This window comes from Myxine glutinosa, chromosome 1 (genome assembly GCF_964187855.1).
Source record: "Myxine glutinosa chromosome 1, kmMyxGlut1.1, whole genome shotgun sequence".
Taxonomy (NCBI): domain Eukaryota; kingdom Metazoa; phylum Chordata; class Myxini; order Myxiniformes; family Myxinidae; genus Myxine; species Myxine glutinosa.
Genome location: NC_136261.1, coordinates 392,951,111 through 392,970,603, shown reverse-complemented (window position 1 = coordinate 392,970,603; position 19,493 = coordinate 392,951,111). Strand labels below are relative to the sequence as shown.

The 19,493-nt window shown below is 44.6% G+C and overlaps 1 protein-coding gene across 1 annotated transcript; it reads right to left on the bottom strand.

Moving 5' to 3' along the window:
• Positions 1-247: 247 nt before the first annotated feature.
• LOC144893664 (uncharacterized) lies at positions 248-8,525 on the bottom strand. The gene is made up of 3 exons (XM_078784865.1): positions 8,501-8,525; positions 505-1,359; positions 248-446 (listed from the first exon to the last, which is right to left on the bottom strand). Exons 1-3 carry the CDS (start codon positions 8,523-8,525, stop codon positions 442-444), a joined length of 885 nt encoding a protein of 294 aa, XP_078640991.1. The 3' UTR covers positions 248-441.
• Between the last annotated feature and the right edge of the window lie 10,968 nt (positions 8,526-19,493).

Below are 19,493 nucleotides of genomic sequence, written 5' to 3'. Positions count from 1 at the left end.
AAAGTCCCCTGCGATACAGGTGAGAGCAGCTGGATCCAGTCCCTCTACAAAGTCCCGCAGTGTGGAAAAAATGTTCTTCTTTCTATAGGTTCACTTGGTGCATACACATTTACTATAATAAGCTTTTGTGTATTGCAGTAGAACTCCACCGCTATCAAATGTGCCTTATAGACCTCCCTATAAATAACACTCTGAGTGGGAAGCCTGGGACTTAAGGCGATGGCAACACCAGCCTTGGGTGTGGAAACCCCACTCAGCCACCATTGCCCTTTAAAAAGTTTACACCATTCAGCTGCCAAATTGTTTGTGGCATGGGTCTCTTGCAATAGAATGACATCTGCTTTTACCCTCTCCATTGCCTGGATTGCTTGAATTTTCCGTAAGGGGGCACATCCCCCATTGATGTTCAGGGAGGCAATATGTATTTCTCGCGTTGTCATTCTAAGGTGGTAGCTCACCGTCTGCCTGCAATTCTATATGTATTTCTCGCGTTGTCATTCTAAGGTGGTAGCTCACCGTCTGCCTGCAATTCTTTGTTCGCCTTTGTTACTGCTTTACGAAGACGTTGAAATTGAGGCTCTGAGAGCATGGGGTCATTTTTCTGTAAAAGAGGTTTCGAAACCTTAATGAAAGCTTGGACATCAGGGAAGTGATCTCTAATTACAACGTGACGTTGTCTAAACGTTACGTTTAAGAAATCAATGACCTTCCCTTTTGTCACCTCTGCTTGCCTCACCTGCTCCTTCTGAGACTCACTCAGGGCAGCAAGACTGCATCCTTCCTCATCAGCCTCGACCCCACTCTCACCCAGTGGTGTGTCAGGTACTGGCACCTCATCTGTGTCATTGTCACCATGGTATTTTTGTTGCGTCTGCATGGCACCAACTACCCCATCGTTGTTGTCTGCCACCGACTTATCAATCTCTTTCTCATCATCTTCCGTTGAGATGGGGGTCCTTAACTGCTCGTCGCATGGTGCAGGGTGTCCACCATCACACACGGTGACACGCTCGGTAATGCTTCGATTCTCTTCATCCTGTGAAATGGGCAGATTCGCATCTCTACCTATTGCATTACCATTTTGCTCATGGTCATCAGGTTGGTCTGTATTACCATCTTCCTGCACGAGAACCATTTTGTTTCCTTTTCCTCCATTCTCATCGCTCGCAAGAGAGCGTTTCAAGTTTCTCCTCGACTCGGTCTCCATCAGCTTCACCTCCTCGAAGTCCCTTTGTTCTTGAGGTTGCAGCCTCTCCTCCACATATGGTTGCTCCACTACCGTATGGGCTTCTCCACCAGCACCACTGTCACCCGCACCCTCGTATTCCGGTGTTGACCTTTTTTCGACACCTGGCTCATCTACAGGGTCGTTCAAGTCATTTACAGGTGGGGGTGGGGTGGGGTGGTGGGGGGGTGGGGTGGGGGGGGGGCTGCCCCAGCTGCTGTGGCATAACTCTTCCTCACATCAGGACAATACTGCCGAGTGTGTCCGTATGCCCCACATATATAGCAAATCAAGGTCTCAGTAGCTGCAAAGATCCGGTAATCATGATCTCCTATTTTAAAATTTATAGATATGTTCAGCTGTTTTGCCTCATCCTTTAGTACGAGGAAACAAAAACGTCTAAACGACTCTACATGCTTCAGCCTTCCGTTCCTGGTTCGCAGGGGGACCGTGATAATTCGTGAGACGACAGTCCCATGCTCCCCTAATTTTCGTAGGATTTCTTCATTCCTCAGAAAGGGCGGAACGTTACTTAAAATAACTTTAACCGCCGGCGTGTCCATGGACGATACCGGAACAAATTGGTCGTTCCCCAACGTTAACCCGTTTTGCACCACGATGTCTGCAAGGCTAACTTGTGACACGAAAACCACCACTTTGTGGTTCATTCGAGACGCAGCACGAATGTTATTTACCCCGATCAAGTCCCCGATTGCAAGTAGAACATCGTCCATTTGCACGTCTTCCGGCGGAACAAGGCACAGCCCGTGCTTACGCGATAACACCTCATCACTAACACGATCAGCAGTCCTTTGACTATTCCTATTAGCCATTTATCGGCAATCAACTAAACAAACTGAACAGTAACAATGCAATAAACTAACCAAACAAATCAAAATTAGTTAAATAAGTAAATAAATAAATAAATAATCGGCACGATATAACCAACCCACGTTATAAATTAATACAGGTGGCTAACCGTTACCGTGCTGTCTCTCTCTCCCTCTCTTGTCTCAAGAGCAGAAGGGAAACACGGAGAAACTTCACAAACTCGTACAAGGACACAAATGGAGTGAAAGGAGGATAGGAAAGACCACCAACACAGCACCGTACTCACAGCTCAACACCCACAGCCGCCATGATTACCACACCCACGCACGACTCACAACCATGAGAGAGAGAGAGAGAGAGAGAGATAGAGAGAGATAGAGATAGAGATAGAGATAGAGATAGAGATAGAGATAGAGAGAGAGAGATAGAGATAGAGATAGAGATAGAGATAGAGATAGAGATAGAGAGAGAGAGAGAGAGAGAGAGAGAGAGAGAGAGAGAGAGAGAGAGAGAGAGAGAGAGAGACTGAGACTGACTGTTTCTTCCTTTTATTACAAGAGTACAAAAAATCAGTTATGTTCAGTCACAAAGAAACAAAACACAATAAAATGGTCTCAAGGAAAGGTTATTTTCAAATCATCATCATCAAGTGTGCATATGACATCATTAAAAACCCACTTTTCTTTAAAACATGTTAAATTCTTGTTCATTTTAAAAAACCGGTACTCTAGCTTTAGTCTTGCATTTACAAGAGCCTTAAGGGTGAGCAGTACATCACATGACGAGTCAGAAGCGTTTCCCATTTTTTTCTTCCTGGATTTATAAATTGCAAACTTGGCCTGGCCAATTAAAAAATTCATTAAAACCACATTCCTAAGGGAAGACGGTCCTAAAACACCATAAATAAAAACATTGTGATTGAAGAGGGAACCAAGCTTCACAAAGCGTTCCTGAAGGAATGTAAAAAGAGGTTGCAATCGTTCACACTCCAGGTATATATGCGGTAGGGTTTCAATGGATGCACAGAAAGGGCATAGATTAGAGTTAGCAGTAGAAAACCGGTTCAGTAAAACATTATAAGGTAAAATCCAGTGTACAAGTTTCCATTGAATATCTCCAACATACTTTGGAGTAGGCAAGAGATAAAAACTTCGCCAATTGGGGCAATTGGGTGGTATTGGGGGTAAAACATCCCGCCATCGAAGCCTCGGGTGCTCAGAAAATGTTTTTGCGTATAAAATTTTAACGTACGCGTTGTACAGAGTTTTCTTTGGAAAGGCGGGAAGGGATAATGCAGTATCATCAGGGCTGTTCAGGCCAGGGGACAGATTAAGTGGCGGGCTGAAAACTAGGAGTTTGGGGAAGTCACCCGCTGTTTCCTCGGGGGAAGGGCCAAGTTCCTCGCAGGTATTACGATACGTTGTGGATATCCCTTGAAGGAACCGAGAGATGATCCTGACAGATTTTATTCCGGTTTTTTGTGCCACAGCGGCAGCACTCAGCCGGCAGCTCCCAGACTCTGTCATGAGGTCTTTCACTCGCAGCAGCTTGGCATCAACAAAACGTTGAACGAGTCCCCTATTATTCAAGCTGTTTTCCAGGAAGGGGTTGTAGCATAGGGGCTCGTTCAACAACATTTCCATGTTGTATGTTGCCATTTCACGGGAAAAGGACAGGGCTTGCCAGGCGTTCATCACCCCTTGGTAAAAGGTGGGCAGCAAGGATGAATCGATTTGATGAGGGTTCATTAAGAAAAGTTCTCGGTCGTAACCCAGCTTGCATGTAAGCTGTAATATGCAGTTACCCAGAGGCCTCCAGAGTAGGGCTTCATCTCCATATACAAGTTGGCGCACGATATGAAGCCGGAAGACCATAATCCGGCTGCGGATATCAATAAGACCTTGGCCACCTTCAGCGAGTGGCAAGTATGCCACGGGGGGTTGGAGCCAGTGTTTCCCGCTCCAGAAAAAGTCGACAATGCTCTTTTGCAGTGTAATAAGAAGGCTCCCAGGCGGTTGTAGGCATATCATCTTATGCCATAGCATAGAGGCGACAAGATTGTTAATGACGAGAGTTCTTCCGCGGTACGAAAGTTGGAAAAGAAGTCCTTTCCAGCGGGCCAGTTTTGCCATTACCTTGTCTGGTAATCCCACCCAGTTCTGCTGCTCAAAGGTGTTGTCTCCGAGGAAAATACCGAGGTATTTAATGCCACTTTTCTGCCAGTTCACTCCTCCTGGTAGGACAATTGGCGGGCAATCTCCAGGTCCTATCCAAAGGGCTTCACTCTTCTTCCAGTTTACCTGGCCTGAACAAGCCTGACAATATGTTTTTAGTGCCTGAGCCACCGCAGTGACGTCAGTACTATTTTTTATATAAATACAGACATCATCTGCATAGGCAGAGACTTTTAGCGGTGTGGTAAGAATTGATCCAGTGAAGCCAGAAATGTGCGTACGTAATTGGAGCAGAAGAGGTTCGATGGCAAGAGAGTATAAAAGTCCAGATAGCGGGCAACCTTGCCGTACTCCCCGTTGTACAGCAATGGGGCTACACAATACTTGATTAATTTTAAGAACACTGGATATATTACAATACAAAAGTTTAACGTACGAGATAAAAATAGGTCCAAACCCAAAATTCTCTAAAACTCTAAAAAGGTACATGTGGTCAATACAGTCAAAGGCTTTTCCTTGGTCAATAAAAAACAGACCAACATTCATATTAAAATTGTTACAAAACCGAATGGTATCACGGATAAGAAAGATATTATTAAAAATAGTACGTCCAGGAATACAAAAGGATTGATGTTCTCCTATTAGTACATTCATAAAAGGTTTCATTCGATTAGACAAGGCTTTGGCTAAAATTTTATAATCCGTACATAAAACAGAAATAGGACGCCAGTTCTCTATAAGTTGAGTGTCCGCTTTCTTAGGAATTAAGGTGGTGACTGCTCTCCGGCAACTCCACGGCAGTTGTCCATCCTCTAAACATTCATTCAATACCCGCAGTAGGTGAGGTCCAATGGTGTCCCAAAAAAACTGGAAAAATTCACTTGTCAGCCCATCCAGTCCAGGGGCTTTATCAGGTTCCAAGGCCTTCAAGGCAGCGGTGAGCTCAGGTAACCTAAGAGGATCCTCCAACTGCTGCTTCTGATCCTCCGCCAATGTTGGAAGGTTAGAAACAAGTTCCGATATTGCATCCTGGTTAATGTCATGCCGCATAAACCGTTGTTTAAAATGTTTCCGGGCACATTCCCTGATTCTGCCATCTTCATAAAGGAGTTCCCCATCATGGAGCAAGCGTGTAATCATTGACGAAGAGGCCCCCCTTTTAAGGCTGAAGAAGAATTTGGTTGGAGCATCAAGGTCGTGTATGTACCTCATCTTCAGGCGCAATAAAGCATTTTGTGCTCGCCTTTCGGATATGGAATTCAGTAAGGCCGTTTTTCCATGGATTTGTTGCCTCATTCCCTGGTAGCTCACACTTGCGGTTCCCTGAAGCTGTTCCTGTAATTCCAGGATTTCATCTTCAAGTAAGGTTGTGGTTTTTCTTTCCTCTTGAACACCATACGCACGATATTGTTGGCAGAACAGTCTGATGTGCGTTTTGGCATTATCCCACCATTGTCTGAGGTTGGAGAAATTCCCTTGGGAGGCAACCAGAATATTCCAAATTTCCGGAAAAATGTCCTTAAAGGTACTATCATCAAGTAAGTTGTTATTAAATTTCCAAAAAGCACTCTTGTGTTTCGGGCAGGGGGCAGAAATTTTGAGAAATGTTGCGCTGTGGTCCGAGAATCCTGATGGGCAAATTTTGGATGACAGAACGAGGCGTTCAAGTGGAGGATTAATATAAAACTTGTCCAAGCGAGCAAGTACAATATTACCCTGAATGCATCGACACCATGTGTATTGCCTGATTGATGGGTGCTGTACCCGCCATATATCTGTCAAATTCATTTGTTTTAAAAATTTGGTGAGAGGGATTGTGGAGGCAGGATGGGGCTCTGCACTGTTCCTGTCGAGTTGGGGTTGGAGGGTGCAGTTAAAATCTCCACCAATACAAACATGATTGTCTTGGTTTTTTAGGGCGTTTTGACTGTCGAGGGACGTTAGGTGTGTCCCAAGGTCATTAAAAAAAACTCGCCGAGCTACAGGCGTACTTGGGGCATAGATATTAAAAATAGTATAGAATTTTCCATAGTAGTGGAATTCTAGGGATGCTAAGGATCCCTTGTGTATTTCGTCGAATTTAAGCGATGAAGGCGAAAAGGAGGGGCTAAGAATTATTGCGACACCGCCTTTGCGGGAGTCACCGTTACTAAAGAAGGACAGGCCGGGGAAGAGCCTACACCACTCTGCGACACAGCAGTCGTTGGCATGGGTCTCTTGTAAGAGGGCAATGTCAACTTTCTTCTGTAATAAAAAATCCCTTACTTGAACTTTACGGACAGAGCTACATCCTCCGTTAATATTCAGGCTACAAATGGAAAAACTCATTACAGCTATAAGGAGGAGTGACCACCACTCAATTTTTTGATAGCAGTTCATTCTTAGCTTTTTGCAACCACTTCTTTAAACGGTGACGTTGGGAGGAATTGAAATTAAAAACGTGGGGCCGTTTTACCATCAGTTTAGCGGAATGTATAAAATCAGGTAGCTCCGGAAAAAAGGTTTCTATTACAACATTCCTTTTTCGGAATGTGTCCTTAAGAAACCTTTTTATCTCGGAGGGAGGGATTGGAGGGATTTCTTCTTCCTTAAGGCTACCACATTCACTAACAGAGTCATCTATATCAGATGGCTCAGATGGTGTGTCACACTGGTTTTCATCATTTATCTCCTCACCGTCATCACATCCCTCCACGTTATCGGATGGGGCATAGTCCATAGAGGGGGGGGACGGGGAGGGAGAGAAATGAGCCATCTTCAGGGGAGGGGGGGGGGAGGGGGGGGGTACTAATTTTTGTGGTTCAACCATATCAGTTTCTAGGTCAGTAGACAAGGGCGAGGATTCATCCACATCTATGTCCTCCAATACCGAGAAACGATTTTCTGTGACGAGGGGCAAATCTAGGCCAGAGAGGAGGGGCTGTCGGTTTTCAGTTGTAGGTTTTTTAAAGAGGTGACCGTTTTCATCTGTTGTTTGCAGATGTCTTTTTCCTTTTGGGCAGACTAATTGAAACTCGTCCTGGTTAGTGGGAAGAGATTGCAAGGGTTTGGGGGGAGGGGGGGGGGAGGGAGGACGTGATCATCGGGAGGGGGATCCCATCGGCTACCACGGCGGGAGAGGTAGGATCAGTTATAGCAGGCAACAAGCTGTGATTGGACGATGTCGCCTGGGGGGTGAGATCTATAGTTAACAGGAGATGGCTGCAATTAGATCCTTCAGTAGAGGGAGGGGCCCCTGTTTCAAGGGGAGGGGAGGGGGGTACGGCGGGGGGGTTTGGATTGGTGGTAAGAGGGCTTGGGTCGGTGGTGGACAGATTGGGATCAGTGGTGGTAAGGCTTGGGTCGATGGTGGGAAGGTTCGGGTCGGTGGTGGGAGGGCTTGGTTCGGCGGCGGGAGGGCTTGGTTCGGTGGTGGGAAGGTTTGGTTCGGTGGTGGGAAGGCTTGGGTCGGTGGTGGGAGGGCTTGGGTCAGTGGTGGGAGGGTTTGGACCGGTGGTGGGGAGGTGGGGGGGGGTTGCTTATTCCCGGTTCGGAGGGGAGGTTGCACTTGTGGAGAATTCTCTTTTCGGGGGCAGTCATGCTTAACATGCCCAAATTGTCCGCAGCCAAAACATTTTAGAACGTTGGTGGACACGTACACTGTATATTCGTTCTGTTGATGTTTTAATTTTATTATAAGGTTTAAATCCTTCTGGGAATTTTTTAAAATCATAAACACTTGCCGCCGGAATGAAACCACGTGCCTTAAATCGTTGTTTCGTGACCCGAAGGGAATCATGGAGATACGAGACACGATGGTACCGTATCGGGACAACTCTTTAATTAGTACATCGTCGGATACAAATGGGGGGCAATTTGATATCACGACTTTTATCGCTGGGCTATCTAGTGGGGAAATCATTACAAATAAATCTGGATCGATTGTGTTAGTGTGATTGGACTTGGACCTTTTGGATTGGACCCTTTGGACCTTTTGGACCTTTTGGACCTTTTGGACCTTTTGGACCTTTTGGACCCTTTGGATTGAAAAACGGGCCTGCTACATTTCAACGGCTGATTAATAAGCTTATTGCAGACCTTGAGGGGGTGGAGGCTTATCTGGATGATGTCATCATCCACACCATGACCATGGAAGATCATATTAAACAAATTCATGCATTTTTCAAGAAATTGACCGAGGCAGGGTTGACCATCAACTTATCTAAGAGTGAGTTTGTCAAAGCACAGGTGGTGTTCCTAGGCCATGTAGTAGGTTAGTGTCAGCTGCAACCAGTGACAGCCAAGATGGAAGCCATTGATTGCCTCCAAGTTCCAAAAGGGAAGAAGGGGCTTATGAGATTCTTGGGTATGGCTGGTTGGTACCGGTGGTTCTGCAATAATCTTTCTGATGGGGTAGCCCCTTTAACGAATTTGCTGAGGAAAGAGACCAAGTTTATTTGGGATGACAAATGTCAAGCTACCTTTGCCCACGTCAAAGCGATATTAATGAGCTCTCCTGTCCTTGTAGGCCGGTCATTTTACGAATATACCCACCACAAATTGCAATAGTAATGAAACTTGGCATTTTTGCTTCTTTTGACCCATGTAATAACATAGTAAAAGTCAAGGAATAACGAGGCATTGGAACACATTCATTTCGAGCAACCACTTTTTGACAGTTATGCACGAAAATAAGCTAATAAAAATGGCACAAAATAATGCACTTAATTTGTTATTTCGTTCACATTCTCAAAAGATGTCAGAAATGTAAGTGTTTAAGAGTGTAAGACAGGCCTTATGCCCTTGTTCTTGTTCTCAAAGTTCTTGATCGACACGCTCCATGCTCACGGATATTGCAGTTCTTATCATGAGATACAAAGGTATGAACGGAGTGCAGCAGTTACACTAGGGACAGACATACCAAACTACCGGCCAGAGCAGGTCATCCAATATATGGCGGACAATGTCGATCACAACATCCATACAATAGATGGCCTCAACACATTCCACGGGATGGGAATGATTGCGTCTGTCACTCCTGGCCCCCGCCGGACATCAACAAGAGTGCCACGTTTATCTGTGACACTGAAGGATGTTGAAGCTGTGGGTCGGATAAACATCCGGCATCTGACATCACCTTGCGATGGTCTAGATACTCTGAGGTATGAGGTTCTGCAAGATGAGATGGAAAAGGACAGATCTACCAACCTTGACCTCCTCTGGAAGCTGTCCCTCACATTGCGCTCACCACGACCAGCATGGTCTGGCATGATGCAAGCCGTGCACACTGGTGTACATCCAGGTCAGTCTGCAATCTTTCTGCTTCCCATGATCGACATGAACAGCAGTGATCCAACTTGCATCTATTCAACATTGACATTTCTATGTGAGCACGCCAAACAGTACAACGCAAAGGTCATCATCACATTTGACCAACCACTTTGGTGGAAGGTGCTTACCATCATCGAAAGCCAACCGGAGGGCAGTGACTTGCGTAAGGTTGTACTGCGCTTGGGAGGCTTCCACACGTTGATGAGCTTCTTGGGGAGTATTGGAAATATCATGTCAGGATCTGGACTGCGCTCTGTTCTGGAACTGGTGTATGCTGAGAACACTGTAACGCACATGCTCTCTGGCAAGGCATATGACCGAGCTATCCGTGGTCATCTCTTGGTTGATGCAGCACTGAACACTCTCCTCACAGAAAGGGTACTTGGTACGCTAGTGCCTGCTTGTTCGCAGGCTCAGGATGATGGCCCTCAGGGCACTACAGGAGATGACGAACCAAGTGAAGACGCGATAATGCAAAGCATAGATGAGGCACAGGCAGCCATGGATCCGCATGATACCGAGGCAGGACAGGCAGCCATGGATCCGCGTGATACCGAGTCAGGGTCGCAAAGTGTGGGAGCTGGCCCAGTTGACCTGTGTGAGCTACGAAACCTGTATGATTCATTGTTGAAGGGTGAGGGTTGCACTGAAGATATCCTTTCAGCCCCGGTTCTGGACTCTGTTCGTGACATCATGAATGTTGCTCGACAATCGAAGAAGGATCTGCGTACAGCACAGCTATGGCTGCAATACATGGACATGATAGACATTCTGAGGACATTCCTGAGGTCGGAACGCACTGGTGACTGGCGTCTGCACGTGCACGCTTTGCACGACATGTTGCCCTACCTAGCAGCTGCAGGCCACAATCTGTACACAACATCTGTGTACATCTACCTGCAGCGACTGGCACAACTGTCTATTCAGCATCCGGAGGTCCACCATCAGTTCCAGAATGGATTTCACGTAGTGCGGCGTTCAGATCGGTACTGGGCCGGCTTGTCCACAGATCTTGTGATCGAGCAAGTGCTCATGAGAAGTGTGAAAACCACAGGGGGACTAACAAGGGGTCGTGGAATGAGCGAGCCGCAAAGGATCACGTGGCTGCTGTCCACCCCCATATGTGCAGAGGTCAACATGGCTTTGCAAGAGTACACATCAGTGCAGTATGGGACCAGTGACCAGCACAAAGAACAAAGCGCAGCTCGACAAGGACGGGACACAAATGACACGCACAAACTTATTCGCTACCTGTCATCAAAGGATCCCTTTGGAAACGATCCAACTCTGCAAAGCATTGACACTGGCATCACAGCTGGAGATTCGGTCAATGCTGACCAAGCAGCGTCAGTCGGCAGGAAGATCTTAGATGGAATGCTTGACAAAAAGGTTCTTGATCACACGTTCAAGAAGAAAGATCAGGTTGTGACTCTTGACACACGTTCATCATTGAAAACTGGCAGACAATCCGTTCTGATAGATCCACAACTGTTGTTCCAACGTCTGAGTACGGCAGGATCACGCTGTGATGACCTCAAAGATGTCTTCAAGTACGAACTAAGCAGTTTCCCACCAGCACTTTTTAAGACCACTGATATCCTGCTTGAGGCCGACAAGCCAGCGCTAGCCGAAGCCATTTGGAAACAACTCCCCCTTGACGTTCGCAACACAGTGCTGCCACAGAATGTGCAATATGTTCTGGATGGTGGGGCATTGCTACACAGAATTCCTTGGAATTCTGGCGAGACATATGGAGGAATCGCCAGTCACTACGTGCGATATGTTGGAGACAGGTATGGTAACGCTGTCATAGTGTTCGATGGATATGTGAGCGCACCCTCCACCAAAGATGTAGCGCACAGCAGGCGCGTTCGATCTCACAGCAGTCCCCTTGTCAACTTCACAACGGACATGGTATGTACTATGAAGAAAGATGACTTCCTTGCCAACCAAACAAATAAACAACGTTTCATCAATCTACTGAGTGATGACCTTCAACGGCGGCACAACGCTGTTCATCATGCCAGGGCAGATGCAGATGTTCTCATAGTGGAGACAGCCATTGCATGTGCAAACACCAAGGACACCTTGGTTGGCGACGACACCGATCTTCTTGTTCTCCTTTGCAGTCGTGCAGGGCCCACATCTCACAACCTGTTCTTCCGACCTGAGCCTAAGCTGACGTCAAGGAGGCAAGCAAGATGTTGGAATATCGAGCAAGTGCAAAAGACACTTGGACGCAATGTTTGTGACAAGCTTCTTGTTGCACATGGACTCCTGGGTTGTGATACCACGTCAAGAATTTACTCGATTGGCAAATCAACAGCCTTGAAGAAGCTGAACTCCAGTGCGTATTTCTCCGAGCTTTTGGCAAACTTCAACACTCCTGGAGCGTCAAAAGAGGATGTCATGACAGCTGGAGAGAATGCCCTGGTTTGCTTGTATAATGCCCAGCCCGGGGAAACACTGGACATGCTGAGGCTTCAACGCTTCCACCAGAAGGTTTCAACAAGCACTGTCAGAGTTGAGCCTCGTACCCTGCCCCCTACATCAGCATCTGCAAAGCAACATTGCCTACGGGTGTATGTTCAGGTTCAGCAGTGGCAAGGAGTTGCCATGGATGCCAATGGTTGGGGATGGGCTATCCGTGATGAGAGAATGGTTCCCGTGATGACCGAGATGAAGCCTGCTCCAGATTACCTTCTAGATGCCATCCACTGTGGCTGCAAAACAGACTGCAGCACCCTACGATGCAGCTGTCGCAAGTACAGCCTGGAATGCTCTTACGCATGCAGTGAATGCAAAGGACTTCACTGTTCTAATGTGACCTTGTCAGAACCAGAAAGTGATCCAGAAGAAGAATAAGCTCTTAGGTTGGTGCTTGAATCGCAGTTCATTCAATTATTAAATAAAACACTTTTTTTTTTCAATTTTTTTTTTTTCAATATTATTTTCAATATTATTTAACGATTTTTTTTGTATATATAGTACGATATGAACTTGTTCACATAAAGCCATTACATTGCAGGCCTCAGGGACATAAAATTGCAGGATCTCATAAGGATTTAGCACGGAAACAGTTTTTGGTCTGAAAATTTTATGCAGATTTTCGCTTAAAACCTTCTCTTAAAGATTGCAAAAATTGGAAATGTTCCAATGCTCCGATTCTCCTTGACTTTTAGTATGTCATTCTCCACTAAATTTGACATTGAAAAATGCATGTTTCATTACTATTGCAATTTGTGGTGGGTTCGACCCCAAAATGGCGTAGATTGACTGGACTATTGCAGCCACGGATTTTCAAGAACCATTTAAGTTGGCCATTGATGCAAGTGATGTGGGGGCTGGGGTAGTTCTATTACAGGAAGATGGTGATGGCATGGACCACCCGGTGTGCTACTATTGGAAAAAGTTTAACAAACATCAGGCAAATTATGCCACCGTGGAAAAAGAGACCCTTGCTCTCCTGCTAGCGCTTCAGCATTGTGAGGTGTATCTGGGAACGACTACCTTTCCTATAAAAGTCTTCACTGATCACAACTCCTTAACCTTCATTCAAAAAATGAAAAATAAAAATCAGAGGTTGATGAGATGGAGTTTGGCTTTGCAGGAGTTCAACTTGGAAATTGAGCATGTAAAGGGCAGGGACAATGTCGTTGCTGATGCTTTTTCCAGAGTGAACTAACTTTGGAAATTCCTGTAGGTTGTTTGGAAGTTTTGTTGCTTTATTTTGGCGAATATAAATTATTGTTGCTCACGTGAATTGATCATTTGGGTGTGAGTTTTACTTTTGTTTATCAAAAGGGTTTTTGCAGGAAAAGAAAGTTTTCACTATTTTCAAACTTTCTTTCTTGAGGGGGGGAAGTGTTACGGATTCGTCACTTCCGTTGTTGTGGTTCTCATCCACTGTAAACATTTTTGGTTCCATGTACTATTATTGTTTTCAAAAGGTTTATTGTTTATGAACTGTTTTCTATTATTGTTTATTGTTTATGAACTATTTTGTTTATGAACTGTTTTTAAAAGGTGCAAAAGTTAGTGTTTAAAGAAACCGGAAACCGGATCTGGAACCGGACGACGAAGAGGAGGAGGAGAAAAAGGAGGCGGAGCAAGTGAGGTTTGACAAGAAAGCCGAGCTGCTTTGAGGCCCGGAGGAGACACTGGCGAACGGGGGTCATGAGTGAACTTTGGGTTTCCTGGGAAAGGGATTCCTGCGACAGAGTTATCGCTGTGACAGATAAACCTGCGTGTCAGGTTTTTCGGTTGATTCCGAAGAGAATCGTCGTTCGATGGCAGTTACGCCTTGAGTACGGGGCCCGTTGGCCGTTTTTGCCTCGCGCCCGATTTCGCATTGCTCTGGGCTCTTCGCCTCGCTTCAACCATTTCACCGCACCCAGACGTTAACCTGGTGTGTATGTGTAACGTGTATTTTGAGTGGGAATTTGCGGTTCGCCGTAAAGGGAGCCGTTGAACGTCCATACCCAAAGGTGTGATTTCCCAGTCGCTTCTTGATGGTACTTTTGCCCATCTTTGGCAGTGTGACTCAACCGAATGGGATTCTGGTCTCAATACGACATTGTTCTGACGATCACTGGAGCATGGATCGACTTCGCCTTGATGCCGGGATAGAGACTTTGGGGATGTTCTTTTCGCTCACTTGGAGCACAGTGAGTTATATTGTACGAAACTGATGGTACCATCATAGGAATGATATATTGGTTGTACAATTGATTACATACTGTTGTTTTTGTGCTGTTATTTTTGTGTGACCTGAATACAATACATGTTTGTTGGTAACAATCGGTGTGGTTTCACCATTGATCTTTGACACACAGAATAACACATCTTTCTGCCGTGACTCCTCTCGGGGCTCGGAGGCACACCGTGACCGCGGTTTGGGGAGGAGCAAGTAATACACTGGAGGATGCGTATGTGCATATGGCCAAGAAGAATGCAGAAACAGAAGAGACTAGGACTTACTCAGAGTAAGAATGAATACCAAAGCAATGAGTGGATGGACAGAAAGGAGGAACAATTAATCATGATTTTGTGTGCTTATTTCAAGAAATAGTAATACAAAACACACTACTGTACTACAGAACAAAGCAAGGTGTTGGTTTTCCAGAACAACTATTTCCAATATTGACCTTTTGTATCCAAAACTCCATGTCGGTAAATGAGGGGTATTGCACAGGTAAAGCACTGCTAAAGTAAATTTCAGCTACTTTGCAGCTAGATCCCGGGTACCAGGTGCAAGATACCATTCTGGTGTAGGTTATGTATTGATTTGATGGACAATGGGTAGATTTTAATTATCATTGACACATGGCAATCAACTGATGATCTCTCTGAAGCATTGCTAAATTTCAAACCAAATCATACCGTGGTACCCAAAATGGACACGTCCAAATTCACCTTCATCTGCCAGGATCGTTGGAATCTACTTTAAGAGGCAGCATGTGCTTAATTACTCACACGAGGGAGTAATGCATTCGATCGTGTGTGTGTGTGTGTGTGTGTGTGTGTGTGTGTGTGTGTGTGTGTGTGTGTGTGTGTGTGTGTGTGTGTGTGTGTGTGCACGCCCGCGCGCGCGCGCGCAAGATATCTGGAAAAGTTCTGAACGGATTTGAATGAAGGTTGGTGGGATGATTGCCCTTGGGATAAGGAAGAATTGATTCGTTTTTGGTGAAGCTGAGGATATTATTCCAGATCCAGGAATTTTTTGAAGGATTTTTTTACCATTGGAAGATCGGGCTCATTTTTTTTTGACATTATCTCCTATATATTCTATATTTAACATTGTGACATGAAAATAGTTTTCATATTTGTTGTAAATGTAGTTTAAACTCGTGGTTATGCGATAGAGCGGTGTATTTTTTTTGGCAGCGTCGTCTTCAATGTTCATTTGTTTTTTCTCTAATAAAGACATATTCTGTCATTTTAAAACCAAATTGTGTATTAGGTTTCCCCGTTTCATAAAATGTATCGTTTGATACGTACAATGCTTTAAAACTGTTTATTTTATTTTATTTTTATTTTTTACCTCAGAAGAGATGTCGACATTTACCTCAGCGAATGTCAATCGCGGTGTCAGTATTTGATGAACTTATAAAGACTTCGGTGACTTCTAAGTGTGACAAGCATGTGCACGGGATTCTTCCCAGAAGAATGAGTGGTCGCATTCGCTTGTATGAGTTAAAATGAGCGAGTTTTGTTTTCACGTTTGGGCCAGTTTTACATGTTGTATCCCTAAGGAATGAAACGAACGTTTTTCCTGGCTTACAATTTTATTTGAAGTCACACACGCCTCAAAATACACTCACCTATATGGAAATGAACGCTGAATCTGAAAATGTAAGTAAAATTGCCTTGTTTTTTTTTTTTTACATTATCTTCCATATTTATATCTAAATATATATCTTCTAAATATATATCTGTGCAGTGTCTGTCTTGTCTTGTGTTGTCACTGAATACCCCTCAAACTTTTGTGAAATCGTACTATTCCAACTTGATCCACGGCGGGAGTATGCGCTCTACTGAGTGGCGTTCTAGTTCATGTACGTACTTTGAATAATGATTTCACGTCATACTAATTTATCATAAAACTTTGAATTCAAGATGGCAGGCACACCAAACTGGTTACAACTTATGTGGAAGCTTTTCTTTTTTTGGGGGAAACTTTGGTATTACAGACATGGGTATTGTCATCATTTTAAACACTAGGGCATGCCCGTACTATATATATATCTAAAATTATATCCCCCCCCCCTCTATTTACATGAAATGGTTTGGTCCATTCGCAAAGCCAAAGCGAACGGCTTGCGAGTACGGTGACAATCCCCCCCCCTCTATTTACATGAAATGGTTTGGTCCAAAGCGAACGGCTTGCGAGTACGGTGACAATCCCCCCCCCCCCCTCTATTTACATGAAATGGTTTGGTCCAAAGCGAACGGCTTGCGAGTACGGTGACAACCCCCCCCCTCTATTTACATGAAATGGTTTGGTCCAAAGCGAACGGCTTGCGAGTACGGTGACAATCCCCCCCCCCCCCCCTCTATTTACATGAAATGGTTTGGTCCAAAGCGAACGGCTTGCAGAGTTTGGTAAAGAAATCGCCATAGCTCGGTAACTACTTCTCCGATTAATATGAAACCTTGAAAAGGCACATCCTCGGGTCCCCCGCAATATACCTGGCAAGTTTCAAGTATATCGGACCCGTGGTTGTCGAGAAACAGCGGTCACAGACAAACAAACACACAGACACACAGACACACAGAGATTACTGGAATTATAGATAGACTAGGGCATGCCCGTACTATATATATATCTAAAATTATATCCCCCCCCCCCTCTATTTACATGAAATGGTTTGGTCCATTCGCAAAGCCAAAGCGAACGGCTTGCGAGTACGGTGACAATCCCCCCCCCCTCTATTTACATGAAATGGTTTGGTCCAAAGCGAACGGCTTGCGAGTACGGTGACAATCCCCCCCCTCTATTTACATGAAATGGTTTGGTCCAAAGCGAACGGCTTGCGAGTACGGTGACAATCCCCCCCCCCCCCTCTATTTACATGAAATGGTTTGGTACAAAGCGAACGGCTTGCGGAGTTTGGTAAAGAAATCGCCATAGCTCGGTAACTACTTCTCCGATTAATATGAAACCTTGAAAAGGCACATCCTCAGGTCCCCAACAATATACCTGGCAAGTTTCAAGTATATCGGACCCGTGGTTGTCGAGAAACAGCGGTCACAGACAAACACACAGACACACAGACAAACACACACACACACAGAGATTACTGGAATTATAGATAGATAAGTGTTATTTCTGCCGATGGGCTGATTAATGCATTTTGTGAATAATGGCGGCCATCTTGGAATTCAAGATGGCAGATAAACCAAACGAGATACAACTTAGATGACATATTTGGAATCCTTGGTATCACAAACATCGGTATTGCCACCATTTTAAAACTTCAATAATGCTTAGAAGCCAAGTTATAAGGCAAAAAAGATGAAAAATGGTGGCCATTTTTCTTTTGTCAAATTTGAGGGTCAAAATTTCAACATTCAGCCTGGCAAACAATTTTTTTGAATTCAGCATTCTCAAATTATCCTAAAAAACTTGTTTGCCCAATTTTAACATGAAATTCCGACAACATGCAATTTTTCTCAATTCTGGACCCGTCTATTAACCACACAAATATCATCGACATAACGACACGTACGAGACAATATTTGAGCTAATCCTACTTTTTCGCCTTCATCAGTGTTTGCACAAATGAAAATTCACAGAAAATAAGAAAAATGTCCGCCAGAAGGGGGCTGCAATTCCCACCCACGGGAATACCCTGAAACTGTTGAAACATAATCCCACAAAAGTATTAAACAAAATAAAATTAACAGCATCCTTAAACTTCTGCTTATCAAAACAATGAAAACCTGAGTATTTATTTTTTGAAAAGAATGTTCCATCAAACCTGACACATAAAAGCTTATTAAAAGAGCTAAAAACCATGTCAATTATTTTGAAGAGTGAATCCCTTACTTGTGCTAAATCCAAATTTGTATATGAAGTTGAAAAATCAAAAACCTCAACTGACTTGATATTGAAGCATCTAATCCTATCTAAGAACTCCAAAGTATAATTAATGCTCCAGAAAGTGTTCACACCAGAATTCTTCTCAATTGCCAAACAATATTTCCTGAACTGTTCCCTAACAACTTTTAATCCTCAGTTAACTATAACCAAAATCCGTTTGATGGTACATTGCCTGGAACCAGCAAAAAAACCTATACTTGTGTGGGTTCATATGAAACATTGGGATCCAGAAAATCCAAGGAATACAAAGATTCACCTCTTTACATTTATTTAATACTGAAATGATTAACTAAAACTTCCTGATGCTCAGAGATAATATCCTGGAGCGACTCATGACAAGGAACATTCGTGCTATTTCCTATGCTCGTGAAGGCAACCGTATCGAAGCCGAACTCTCTTAATAAAACCTCCACAAAATCATTCGCCGCCTTATCCGCTGGAGCTGTGACGTATCTATCATGCAGATCCTGAATATCTTTACGAACACTCGCCTTGTCCAACACTGGTTTAGACCGACCCAGTGAAGGCAAGCCCCGACAAGTAAAAAACTTAATCCTATTTTCCAGGACTTCCACAACTCTGTTAAACCATGCATTGAAAGTGTTTACAGATAACTTAAACTTGTAATTTTAACTTGGCAGCAATCAGTGATGGCATGAAGTGCAGTCATGTCATGATGGTATATGCCATACAAGGCTTTCAACTGGTTTGATGAACAGCTCGCTGTTTGCTCAAGGTTACTTGTGGGGGATATGGACAACTCCAAACTCTCCGCTGATTGATATAATTGATCATAATGGAGCATTACGTATTGTTATGAATTTGGGGTAGGGGATAATATATAGATTTAGGGAGATCTGTATAGGTAGGTGTCTGGCTGTCGTAATAGGGAACCTCACCTGTAATAAGTTCTGTGTTCAGGCAGTTTGTCGGATTAAGGTGTGTCTTCATCCCCATTACGAGGAATGGGGCCTGATAAATAGTTTTAGAGAATAAGGATAAGACCCCTGTGTGTGAAACCTGGTGATCACACCTGTGTCCCTGATGGCAACGCACTCTTGTAGACATTAGATAGGCCCATCAGTGCACCACATTAATTAAATCCCCTCCCCACCCCCCTTTACAATGACCGACGATAAAACTGACTCGAAGAAACAAGCAGGAAGGGGCCGTGCAGTGGTACACCATGGCGATCAAGCATTGACCAGGCAGGCTGGGAGCCACGCCCAGTACTAGTGATTGGCCAGTGGAGGAGCGAGCAACAAAGACCACACCGATTGGCAGAGTAGGGGAGGACATGTGATTGGTCAAAGGAAGGGCAGAGAGCTGCTCCATGATTGGGGGTGAG

What these genes read in the sequence shown, in the direction of transcription:
- LOC144893664 (XM_078784865.1), bottom strand. Translation starts at nt 8,525, where the DNA reads ATGGCTTCCATCTTGGCTGTCACTG. An exon ending in TTCCATCTTGGCTGTCACTG is followed by an intron (nt 1,360 to 8,500) that starts GTTGCAGCTGAC and finishes ACGACCCTGTAG; the next exon opens with ATGAGCCAGGTGTCGAAAAA.